General features: G+C 42.3%; 1 protein-coding gene across 3 annotated transcripts in view; it reads right to left on the bottom strand.

Moving 5' to 3' along the window:
• The window catches only part of SCLT1 (sodium channel and clathrin linker 1), a 95,003-nt gene that overhangs the window by 37,895 nt on the left and 45,039 nt on the right, over positions 1–12,069 (bottom strand). For 2 of the 3 annotated variants that reach the window (XM_037129878.2, XM_053658521.1), the window contains exons 12-14: positions 8,365–8,542; positions 4,646–4,744; positions 1,508–1,579 (exon numbers count right to left, since the gene is read on the bottom strand). In XM_037129878.2, the coding sequence (XP_036985773.2) occupies positions 1,508–1,579; positions 4,646–4,744; positions 8,365–8,542 (349 nt within the window). The remainder of the gene's footprint in view (positions 1–1,507; positions 1,580–4,645; positions 4,745–8,364; positions 8,543–12,069) is intronic. The other variant, XM_037129879.2, reaches the window with a different exon arrangement.

Genomic DNA, 12,069 nt, shown 5'->3' on the forward strand with positions numbered 1-12,069 from the left:
TCTTTTGAAAATATTTTTTCTCAGTCTGTAGCCTGAGTTTCCTGAGAAAATCATTTTTTTTAAAGTAATTGAACATGTCTTCCTTTAAATGTATTTCTAAATGTTTAATTTAAACATGTTTTCCCTTTCTTTTTCTTGAATTTATAGGGGTGACATATACAATGGAACACTACCTGGCCATAAGGAAAGATAAAATATTGCCATTTGTGACAACATGGACGGACCTTGAGAACATCATGTTAAGTGAAGTAAGTCAAAAAAACTTAAGAACTGTATGATTTCATTCCTATGTGGGATAGAAAACTGAAAGCAACAAATGGATAACCAAGAGAAACAAACAAAACTCATACGCACAGACAACAATAAACACTTTCAGTTAGTACCGTTTTCCCTATGGAATCAACAGATAATATTTAACATCTTTAGAAAAATCCACTTAGCTATGTATTAGATTTTTTTACTATAAATCCTAAGAAAACATATATTGAAATAATCTGAAATTATAATGTTTTTACTCTAAACTGAGTTTATATAGCTCTGGTTGTTACAAAGGTAAAGGTTAAAATCCCTGCAGGTCTTACATGGTACGTGTTCTTTTGGGAAAATAGAAAGGGCAAATGTTCTTGACCTTCTAGAGTTTACAATCCGTTAAATAATCCCAGACTCAGGTAGGACCTTCCTCAAAGTTGTTAATCCTTCGACAGCTAAATCATCCCATGTAAGAGAACATTCAAAACAGCAAGTGAGGGGAGAGGAAATAAAATGGAAAAACCACAGAGAATTAAACTTGACTAATTGGCCACACTGCATCCCATTAATTTTACCTAACGTTACTACAGCCTTAAAATAAATGGCATTAAACAAACAAAAAGTAACAGTTTCCTGTTTCTGTTGGTCTCAGGACCTACACACAAGGAACGACTTTGTCTGCTACAGAGTTTGCAGAATGAGGAAGACTCCTGCTTTCCTTCAGAGGTGATTGAACATCACTCAGGGATCTTCCCAATTTAAGAAATGCTTGTTTGTACATTTATTCCCCTGTAGGCAAGCTTATTAAATTCCATTTCATTAATCTTCAAGTTAAATTTATTTATTTTGTCCACCTCTAGTCACACAAATACTCTGTTTGCTCCCCCCACCCCAGCGCCCACTCACCCCTAGGTAATCATATCTTTGGGGAAACTGGTCTTTTCTCCTTCGCACTCACACGCATCCTTTTTCCTTCTCTCAGGCCCCACATGTGAACCCAGCGTGTGGCAGCGGCTGCATCGGCTATTTCAACAGCACTGAGTCTGATACTCGTGATAAATGCCACCCATCCTTCCCGCTAGACCGTGAGTTCCAGGACTGCAGATAACATGTTTACATTGATTTTTACTCTTTTTTTAAAGCATCTAACATAGTTCTTAAAAAGAACCTTTTGAATGAACTCATGCCCAGTAATATGGACCTTGGCTATTAAACTAAGCAACCTCAGAAGCAAAATCAACATAGTCTTCTAACGTACCATCTGAAGGGCTGAAAGCTCTTCTGTTAGTCGAGAAATCTGTATGTTATAAAGTTTTCTTGTGTTTGTAATCTGCAAATTAAAACATTCATGAATAGTTTAGGTCTACAGTAAGAATGAATAATAGCCAATATACACAATTAAGATAATAATTTTGATAGAAAATAGAGCGGTAACTTTTCGGGCGTAAAAGGTAAGCGAGCGCCTGATGGATTAGAGAGTCGGGAATGCACAGAGGCAGGAGCCAGGCTGAGGCACAGGCCAGCCCGCCACACACTGGGGCCCAGGACCCTTTGACACTGTAAAAACCAAGATCTTTTGTTTGTGATGGGTTCTTTCTGTTGAAATCTATCATACTAGAAATGAAAACTGACAAAATTTCAAAGTATTTACTTATTGACCCCTACATAAATAACAACAACTAAGGTTATTACAGGTTAACACAAATAACTTATTTTTATAAAAAGTAAGTGTACCTTCTAAAATTAAAATATTTTGAAACGAGTGAGATTATTTTACATTTCTGTAAATTTCCTTACTGTCTGGCTCAACAGACATAACAGGTTAAACACAGATGCCTATTAAGACTGTTTAGACAGGGAGATAACTCAATTTTAGGAGGCAGCTGAAAACCTCACGTTTGCAGAAAGGTTTGGACTGAATATAGAGAGCACAAACGTTGAAAAATTACAGAGATTACTAAAGGATTCATGCAAAAAATAACCTCCATCAACCATAAAATTAATGTGAATTTATTTTAGAACTAGAAAATGAGAGGATTTCTCATATCATGAGTACTTTGATAAAAACACTTTAACTGACGAGGCTTTTAAAAACCGGGCTGTACTTCAGTCTACCTCAGTGAGAAATAATACTGCTTGTAGAAAAATCTAGGGTAGGAAAAAAGTTAACACCTGTATTTTATCCAGTGGAGGAATATACAGTGTATCCAGCTCTCCTACGGAAGGTAACTTACCTTATTTTATTTATTTGCTTATTCAATTTTTTTAAATTAAAATATGGTTGACATACATACAATATTATATTACCTTCTGGTGTGTAGGAGCTCATTTTAAAGGAAAAGGGTATTAGCTTTTGATAATTTATGTTAATTATTGCATAGATAGTCTTTATAATTATGTAGGCAAGCATTTTAATGTACATATTACAGTAAAAATGATACTACAAATTTCTGCTTTTGCTAAATCTTGCCTCTGATAAAAATGTCAAGCTAAAAAATTACAACCAAAGCTTCTTGAAAAACTGGCTGATTCCAGTTTTTCTGAGGCAGGAAAAGTACAGGATGAGAGAGAAACATCACTTACACAAGACAGCTTAGGGAGACAACTCAGGAATGAAAAAGACCGATGGCAATATAATATAACAAGTAACAAATGTTCGTGAACCGCAGTGATATTAAAAAATGGGCCAGGGCACTTCCTTACTGAAAAATGACAGCTCGTACATACACAGAAAGAATAATGGAATTAGACTATTATCATCTTAATCACTCCGTACAATACTTATTTAAGGCAAGGATTGTTGCTGAGGGCCGAAACCACTCGATGAAAGATTTTGGTGGAAAAGGGCAACTACCTGCATGGTCTTCATGTATCTCCCCCAATTATCGATTGAGTTTACGGTGGACAGGCTTGGCATCACCCGCGCACAGCCTGACGTCTCAGCTTCCCGACCTGCCGGGGAAGGAGGTGCACACAGGGCTCTGCAGAAGTGACCTGGGCCTCATGGGGAAGGAATGGTCACGTGACCCCAGACGGGGAAGACAGCCGGCCTGGGTTCTACGGGGGAAGGCAGGGCGCTGTGGCAAACTGGTGAAGACTACGGAGACAGCAGCCAAATGCCATGGTGTGTAACTGTGGACTGGATCCTGGATTTAGAAAACCGAACAGCTATTGGTTTTCATTAAAAATCAAGAATATTTTAGGGAAATTTGACTGTGGATTATATTGAAGTAATGTGGATTTCTAAAAAGGTATGGTAATAGTAGTGTGGTTGTGCAGCCAAACGTACTTCTTCTGGGGAGACAGAGGCCAAAATATTTAGGAGTAAAGTGTTATGATGCCTATAGCCTCATCGACTGTTTGGCAAAAGGGAATGGATTTTGCAAAGTGTTACGAGTCATCAGGGTGAGGAGTAAAGAAGTGTTCATTGTAGAGCCTTTGAACCCTTGTGTGGGTTTGAACATTTCCAAAAATAAAAAGATGCAAATGAACGTCACTGAGAGTACCGCTCAAGGACCAGTGGGCGGCATCTGCGTCCCAGTTCCACCCCGTCCTGGAGGCGGAGCCCTGAGCTAGTTCCCAACGACTCCGCATCTCAGTCTTCTTGTCTCACACTGGGTTTCTGTGGTTTCTTCCCCGGAACTCACATCACACTGTCAAAATTTACCGTACCACGTACGGATTCACATCTAAACTAGAGGAAAAGGCAAGTATATGCATCTCGCTGCTGTCTCTTTTAGATAAAAGCAAACTTTTATTTCCAAGACAGTGTTAACTTTCATAAGCCTCACAACTCAAACCGAGAAACGACTTATTACTTTAACACAAAAAATATTGGACGTAGTCTTGAAAACCGAATAGCAAACCACCACACAATTCACAGACTGGGTTAAGCGTCAGCCTGATGGGACCAGAACAGCGGGGCTCAGTTCAGCAGGGAGAAGGTGCGGCCTACGTTCTGGCTCTAGTTAGCACGTAACTTTGAGCGGTCAGTCAGCAACCCGTTAGTGGTCTTAGTTTCTTTTCCAATAAAGTAACAGGTTCAGCCAGATTTCACCAGTCCTCAGATGCTCTGAGATACGGCAAATTACAGGTTTCCCATTTCTTATGCATTCTAAGTTTCATTTTGAGCCTTCTTTTTTTTAACTTTACACTTCAGGTATGTTAACCTCCACTATCTTCCTCCCTAACTCCCGCTCTCCCTGCTGTCCTGCCCTCCACCGCCGGCCCACTCTGCACAAACACTAGGTGCTACTATCCTGAGATGATTTTTATTAGAAACTTGGTATAATTGATGCATTTAGCTGAAACTGAAGTCCCCACAGCAAGAACTTAGGTGGTATTTAATCTTAAGCTGTGAAACTTTAAATTTTAAATGTAATTAAAAACACCTTACTTCCTTTTTCGTTCTTATGGCAGCATCTTCAACAACCTGAGAAAATGTTTCTTTCATTTTCTCTAGCTCTTCTTCTTTTTGCTTCTCCTCGAGCAGAGCCTGTAGAAAATAATCACTCAGTGTTATTATGGGTCACATCCTTGTTAATAAAAAGAACGTAATAAATGGGTAGAAGTTTACCCACTGACTCCCTTCTTCAGAGCAAACATCCTGTTCTAAACGTCCGAGAGCTCTCCACTTGGAGCGCCTCCCTGAGTGATGGACGGTGACGGTTTCTGCTAACCTGCTCCCCCGATCCTGTCCTCACAAAAAATGTCCTCTTTTCCTTTGGGATTTATTTCAGCCAGTGCCATCAATCTCCATCTCTATAGCTGGAGATCTTAGAGTCATTTTTGGATTTTCCTTCTCCTGCAGTCCCTATATAAAAATAAGTTACCAAGTCCAGGTATTACATTCTTGGAAAAATCCCTTGGATTTCCCTTGGTTTTCATTATTCAGATTAAGTCTCCTGTCATCTCACACCTCAACCACTGTAGATACGACCTGCTCTGTCTTCTTGATGTGTATCTTTAAAAAAAAAAAAGGATTTTATTTTCAGACAGAGGGGAAGGGAGGGAGAAAGGGAGAGAAACATCAGTGTGTGGTTGCCTCTCATGTGCCACTCAATGGGGACCTGGCCCGCAACCCAGGCATGTGCTCTGCCTGGGAATCAACCAGCAACCCTGTGGTTTGCAGGCTGGCACTCAGTCCACTGAGCCACACCGAACAGGGCTCTTGATGTGTTTCTCTCCCTCCAATCATTATTATTTCCCACCTGAAAAATAGTCTCACAAGCCCAGCCTGAAGTCAGTCATGCCCATTCCTTTGCTTTCCCGGGAGCAAAGCTCCTCGGGCACCTGCTCGTCTTCAGTTCTTTCTCCCTCACACTCACCCCACTCAGGCCACAGCAGCTGTGATCCCCGCCAATGACTCAGGAGTCCATTCTGAGTCATCACTTTATTTAATCTGACAGATTAAACTGAGATACCGGATTCTTTCCCCCCGGTTTACTTTGTTACTGGGCTTTCAGTGCCCCCTGGTATTGGTTTTCTTCCCACCCCACGCGTCAGTCCTTCTCGGTCTGTGTTGCTGCTCCTTCCTCTCAACCTCTTCGCTGTCAGACGGCCTGAGACTCAGGCCTTGCTCCTTTGCTCCATCTATGTCCATCCTTCGTGGGCTGATCCAATCTCCTGATTTTAAATATCATTTTTATGCCAACAATTCCCAAATATACCTCCCCTGCCCAAGTATCTTTTTGAGCCTAGAACAGCTCCAATTTTATGCCTGATTGAATCTCTTTCTTTTCAATCATCACATAGTAAGTGGCCCTGTGTTTGGGTCCTACTATCTTCCAAAGATAACACACACATTCCCATCTCTGTCTTTAAAAAAAAACTTTAATAAATCCCCTCCTGCTTAGACAGGTAAGCTAATCAGAGTAATGTAACAGCCTTGTTGGGGGGAGACCCAAGCACGGGGGAAAGGGGAAGCGTCCTAAGAGATCTGCCCTAGGCTGTCCCTGTCTGCCTGCGTGACGGGCTGAAAGACTCCGGGACTTCTGGGACAAGCAACCCAAGGCAGAAGCCCTTTAACAATTGTGCAGGGAGTCAGTCGAAAGGGGGCACAGTACTGCAGCCATGAGCAGCCTCCGCAAGGGTCTGCTGACTGAGGACTGGGGTGAGGACACCTGAGGGGCAGGCAGGGGGTGCTACTGCCACCCTCTCTGTCTGTTCTACACAAATGGTTGTCCTTTACAGCCTGGTGCTAGGGACGCCCCCAGTCTGGGCTTCCGAGGGGAAAGGGAAACAATTTTGTCCTGCTTTTAATGTTTTTTAAAAGCTAACTTAGGTGTTAAGGGAAATTCCCAAGTATGTCTATTTTGTGCCTTTCGACCATTCTAAGTGGCAGAATTCAGATGGGAATATCAGCATTCCCACAGTTTAAATTTGGATAATTATGTCTTTTCATCTTTTACTAGCTTCTTAATAGACAGCTTATAGTTTGTTTCATTTTTAATAGATTTCCTGGAAAACCCTCTACTATGTAAAAAAGGAAAACATAAATAAAGCATTTTATCTGTACTTCCATTTTTCCCAGTAGGGTATTATAAATGTAATAGGTATTCAATAAACATTGGTTAAACAAATTAATGATTTAACGATCTCCACATCAGGAAGGCAGCGACACTAATACAAGCATGTCCTTTATGACATCTGTAAACTATATACCATTCACAGGGAAGCGGTGAAAGACAAAAGTATGACATGTGACAGCTCGGCATCAACTGTTAGCGTTAAAGAAAACAGTGACAGAAAGACTCCAGTTAATAAATCTCTGCAGCTGAATTTAATTCCTGTCATTTGTGCTTCTGGTCTGTTAGAGTGATTGTGTGGGTGATGAAGGGGAAATAAAGATGAGTAAGATTCATCTGGTTCAACTGAATACAACACAGGCACCCCGGCAGTGAAGTGCCGAAGCAGACTTTCTGGAGTGTCAGACTACAGGGCGCAGACCAGTTATGCAAGGACTGCAGACGGAAGGAAAGTCTGACATGCACACGTCACTTTTGGGAGAGGGCTGGCATTTTATCAAATTTTATATTAAGTCTTGGAGAAGTCACCCCCTCCCTGGCTGTCAGTAAGGCAGCCCAGGCTCAGCTCTTGCTGTCGCCCAGGGTGAGGCTGCCAAAGAGGGTCTCTGCCAGGCTACCTTGCAGGGCCCCCAGCTTGGGCAGATTGATGAGATTTGCTGCCAAGTTTCTGATGGACTTTATGTCCTGGTGCAGGTGGTGATGCTCCAGGACACCACACAGGTGGGCGTGGTTCCTGATGGCGGCCAGGTGGCACAGATTGAGCAGGCTCTGGTTCACCATCCTCTCCATTTGCAAGGTGTTTTTCATGGCCCTCCGGCCGCGCCCCAGCAGCCTGGGTCAGGCCTTTGGATATCGCCCAGGCAGATGCGGCCCCCTCGCTGGCTCCAGCTGCACTGGCGTCCGGACTTGCTCCTATGCCTCCCTCCACTGCCACAAGAAGAAGGCAGGGAAGTGCTTCAAGGCCGCTTCCTGGTGGCCGAAGTAGAAGGCCATGGACAGGTACAGGTCGGAGGCACGAGGCTCCAGGTTGACGTGTCTGTGGAGGGCGGCCTGGCATTCCTGGCGGTAGTTCTGGTGCAGTCGTGAGGGAGGTGGTGGTGGGGTGGCAGGGTGCCCACCATGCAAGGCGCAGGACGCAGGGCTAGAGGTGCAGGCACCAGCGCTTGTGGGTCGGGCTCTGTGGCCAAGAAGGCCGATAAAGCGCCTTGATGAGGGCTGCCGAGGGGCGGGCTGCAAAGCGGCAGCTGCGTAGGGGAAGGAGACCAGGCCCGGATCATCCCCATGGTGGTCGATGACTGTACCTGGAAGCTCAGTCAGAAGAGATGGCGGTGGGAACCAGGGAATGTCCCTGCGGTGGGTGCCCAGTGTGGCCGGACACAGGCGTGCTCAGACGCTAGGCCGCAGGTGGCTGGAGGTGGGCTCTGAGATGGCCATGATATTAAGTCTTGTCACTAACGTGTTTATTAATGGAGAACATAGCAATTTCATTTTCATGGGTTTTTCTGTAGTTATAAATTCCCATACTATTAGGTCACATGGGCAAACAGTATTTTATTTTTTTAATAAACATGTTAATTAGTTTTCTTACCTGGTTTTTTTGCAGGGTAGCTTCTTCTAAGAGTTGCATGCTATTTCTGGCTCTTAGAATAGCTTCATATTTCTCATTTTCTAATTCATTGTACTTTGCTTGTAAGTCTCTGGTCTGGCTTTCCAAATGTGTTTTTTCTGCTCTTAATTGGTTGGCTTCTTGAATTGCTACACATAACCTAAAAATTAATAATCACATTGTAAAAGTTCAATATCTTTTTTAAAGATTTATTTTTAGAGAGAGGGGAAGGGAGGGAGAAAGACAGGGAGAGAAACACTGATCTCTCACGAGAGATACGTCACTCAGTTGCCTCTCACGTGCCCCCAGCTGGGTCCTGGCCCACAGCCCAGGCATGTGCCCTGACTGGGACTTGAACTGGCGACCTTCAGTTTGCAGCTCTGCACTCAGCCCACTGAGACACACCAGCCAGGGCTAAAAGTTAAATATTTTTATAGGGAAGGAAGGAGATAGTGTATTTACTGAACACCGATTACAGTAACAGTATTCCATTTACGTTCACATGCATTTTTTCATGATTGGCACAAAGATTCGGTATCACAGATTTTGTTATTTCTATTTTAAAGAAAATCAAAGAAACCCATTTTAATAGAGATTAAGCATTTGATTAAGCTCGAATGGCTAATGAGCAGTGGGGCTGAGACCACACCTAGAAACTTAGATTCTGTGTTACACTTTTGGTATTATTACAGTGTATTGCATAGTTACACAATAATGTAGAATCACAGAGTATTGCGTAGTTACATGATAATGTTGTGCAGCAGACCCTTAAGAATGAGTTGCCATTTCCGTTTACACGGCCTTTCCCCCCCTTTCCTCCTTTTTGGTTGGCTCCCAGTTCCTACTCTCTACTCAGCCCATGTCAACTTACTAGTATATATCTTTGAATATTTCCCCCAAGTTCATAAAATCATATACATATACACACATAAATACATATGCACAGTACATACACATCGACTCCACAGGTTTTTAAACCTAATTTTTTGTTATTGAGACCAAGACTCCCTTTCCTGTGCCTGCGTTCCTCGCCGAACAGCATCTCGCAGACACTGCCCAGCGAAGCGCCCCAAGGCCCCTTCCCTTCCCGCTCTGGTGGCTGCGGCTGCCTCTGCCTCTTACTGTGAATTGTACTGCCCTGGTTACTGGAGGCATTAAGCATATATTTAAAAGTTTGCTAGACATGCGAATTGCCATATTTAAATCTTTTCTTCATATCTTCTGTCTATGTTTCCAGATGGGTTATTTACTTTGCTGGTTCTTTTATAGGAACTGTTTGAATGCTAAGATACTAACCTTTGGTCTGTCCTGCATGCTGCAAATGTTTTTCCCAAACCCGCTTTTTGTTGTTGGTGCCTACTGACTCTATGTAGAGAATCTATCACCCGACAAAATTTCACTTCAATGCAGATAAATCTGACGATGGTTTCTTCTTCTCGGGTTTCAGTTTTTATGAACATGATCTCCCTTATCCACAGATTGTTCATGTAAGCTCCTGGATTTCCTCAAACGATTGCTATGTTTTTCATTTTTCTACGCCTCATTCTTTAATAACATGTTCTGGTAAGACAGCTCTTCCCTTTGTTTGTTCTTCTCAGGCATTTTCCGAGAAGCCTGCTCTCCCTTCCCGCCGCCCCCTGACTCACACCGTAACAAGTGTCCCTGCCCTGGTACACCCTGTGCTCCCCCACCGCTCTCCTGGCTTTGGAAGTGATAGAAGTCGGCCTACCTTTTACTGCATTCCTCTCTTTTTAAAACATTTTTTTGTTGTTATTAGTGCATTTGCTCAATTCAAAATGAAGTGAGTTAAGGTGTGTCACTAATTTAGTCAGGGTTCTTCGCTGCTAGCAAGCAGAAGGCAATCTAACTTGAAATCTTTGTTCTAGTTCATTTACTCTTTGTTTTAGTTGTTTTCCAAGACAACCTATTACTGGGCTTTGATTTTTTTTAATCCAAACCTGCGAGTCTCTGTGTTTTAAGGACTTGAGTCCACTCAGACCTTACTCTGTGATTTCTGTGCAGGACATCACTCCCTCTCGTCTAGTTGAGGCAATTGTGGTAGCACTTGTGGTAGCAGGTGGAGCACTCACCCCTTCCACAGGGACACCAGCCACTGTCCCAGCACCAGTTCCCCCTTCACTTCCCCAGGGCCTCCTGGCAGGCACAGCAGGTGGACTCACGCAGGGCTTATGAAGAGCTAGTTTAAAGCCACGCTGCTCATTTAACTCCTGCCTTACTTGGCAGAGCATACACAAGCCAGAGAAGCCTTTTCCAGAGAGAATGGTCATTCCCTGGAGATATTTCGCAGGACCCATAAATCATCTAAAAAAGCAGGGAAAAGGGACCTTTATTTGGAAGTTGAAGAGAAGTGACTTTGCTTCTTAAATGACTGTGACATTTGAAAAGATCACAAATAATTTTAAATATAATAATTTCAATAACTATAATAATATTTATGGAGACCAAAATGCCTTTGATTTTATGAACCAAAGATGACCAATAAATATAGAGCTTTAAAATCTCGCAGTTTCATTAAATAAAATACATTCACACCTAAACATATTGGCTGAACACTGCTAAAGGCACATACCAAGTACACTACTAATACGAGATTTTTTTAAAACTTTAAAATATATACCCAATTTTGATCACAGTATGAATTTAATTTAACAGGGCCGAAAGTCAGCCAATGTAAACATTTCTTTTCAGGAGGCTAGCTGAAGGCTATTTCTCGACTTTAAGAAATATCCTTATATTTTCCTACACAGGCCGTGATCTCTTCTCGGGGAGCCGTTTAGCCAGGCTACCCCAGAACTCCATGCTCACAGCAAAGCACAGTAAAACAATGAAAGTTTTCTGAAACCTTCAACACTAAAGACACAACTCAGAGCACTGCCGAATGAATCAACTCTATTCATCCTGACTCAGTACTATCAGAATCAACAGGAAGAGAAACTCACTCACACAGATTTCACTGGTTTGAATCTCTAACATTAATTTTCATAGCACAGATGTTACTAGAATAACAGACGTGAAAGTCTGTTAACCACAGACTTTTTCTGTGAGGTTAATACAAAGAAGTTCAGGAAAGTAACACAACCGACTGCTGAAAGCTTAGAAAAATGAAAAACAAAGCCCCAAAACCCTAGCACTTGAAAAAATTATGTCTTTCATCAGAATATCCAGTTAGCAGTTAAAATCAATTAGTTCCCAACCTCCTGTGAGCAAAGGAATGACTTTCATCAACATTTTGGAGAACAGGTAACAGAAGGTCAAAGACACTACTTTTTTCCTGAACAAACAATAAATTAGCCATGGATCTGTGAGTAGAACTGAGCTCTCAATTTTAAATGTTCTCTGATCAATAGACTTTTTCTGATTGTAAAAGATTCCAATTGTGCACAAATTTTTAGCTCTAATGTGAATTTATAGGCTGTGGGCATGGTATCATTAAAAGATTACAAATGACAATTTTCGAATAAGGAAACAGTAAGAGGAAACAAGAGCAAAACAACAAAAGATTCTGGAGTGAATCCAGAATCTGGAGTTTACATTAAGATAGCAATTAGCTTTGGCTGCTGTGGCTCAGTGGATTGAGGGCCGGTCTGCAAACCAAAAGGTCTGAGGTTTGATTCCCAGTCCGGGCACATGCCTGGGGTGTGGGCCAGGTGCCCAGTTGCGGGGGTG

Source organism: Artibeus jamaicensis, unplaced genomic scaffold (genome assembly GCF_021234435.1).
Source record: "Artibeus jamaicensis isolate MK-2021 breed Jamaican fruit bat unplaced genomic scaffold, CSHL_Jam_final scaffold_537, whole genome shotgun sequence".
Lineage (NCBI taxonomy): Eukaryota > Metazoa > Chordata > Mammalia > Chiroptera > Phyllostomidae > Artibeus > Artibeus jamaicensis.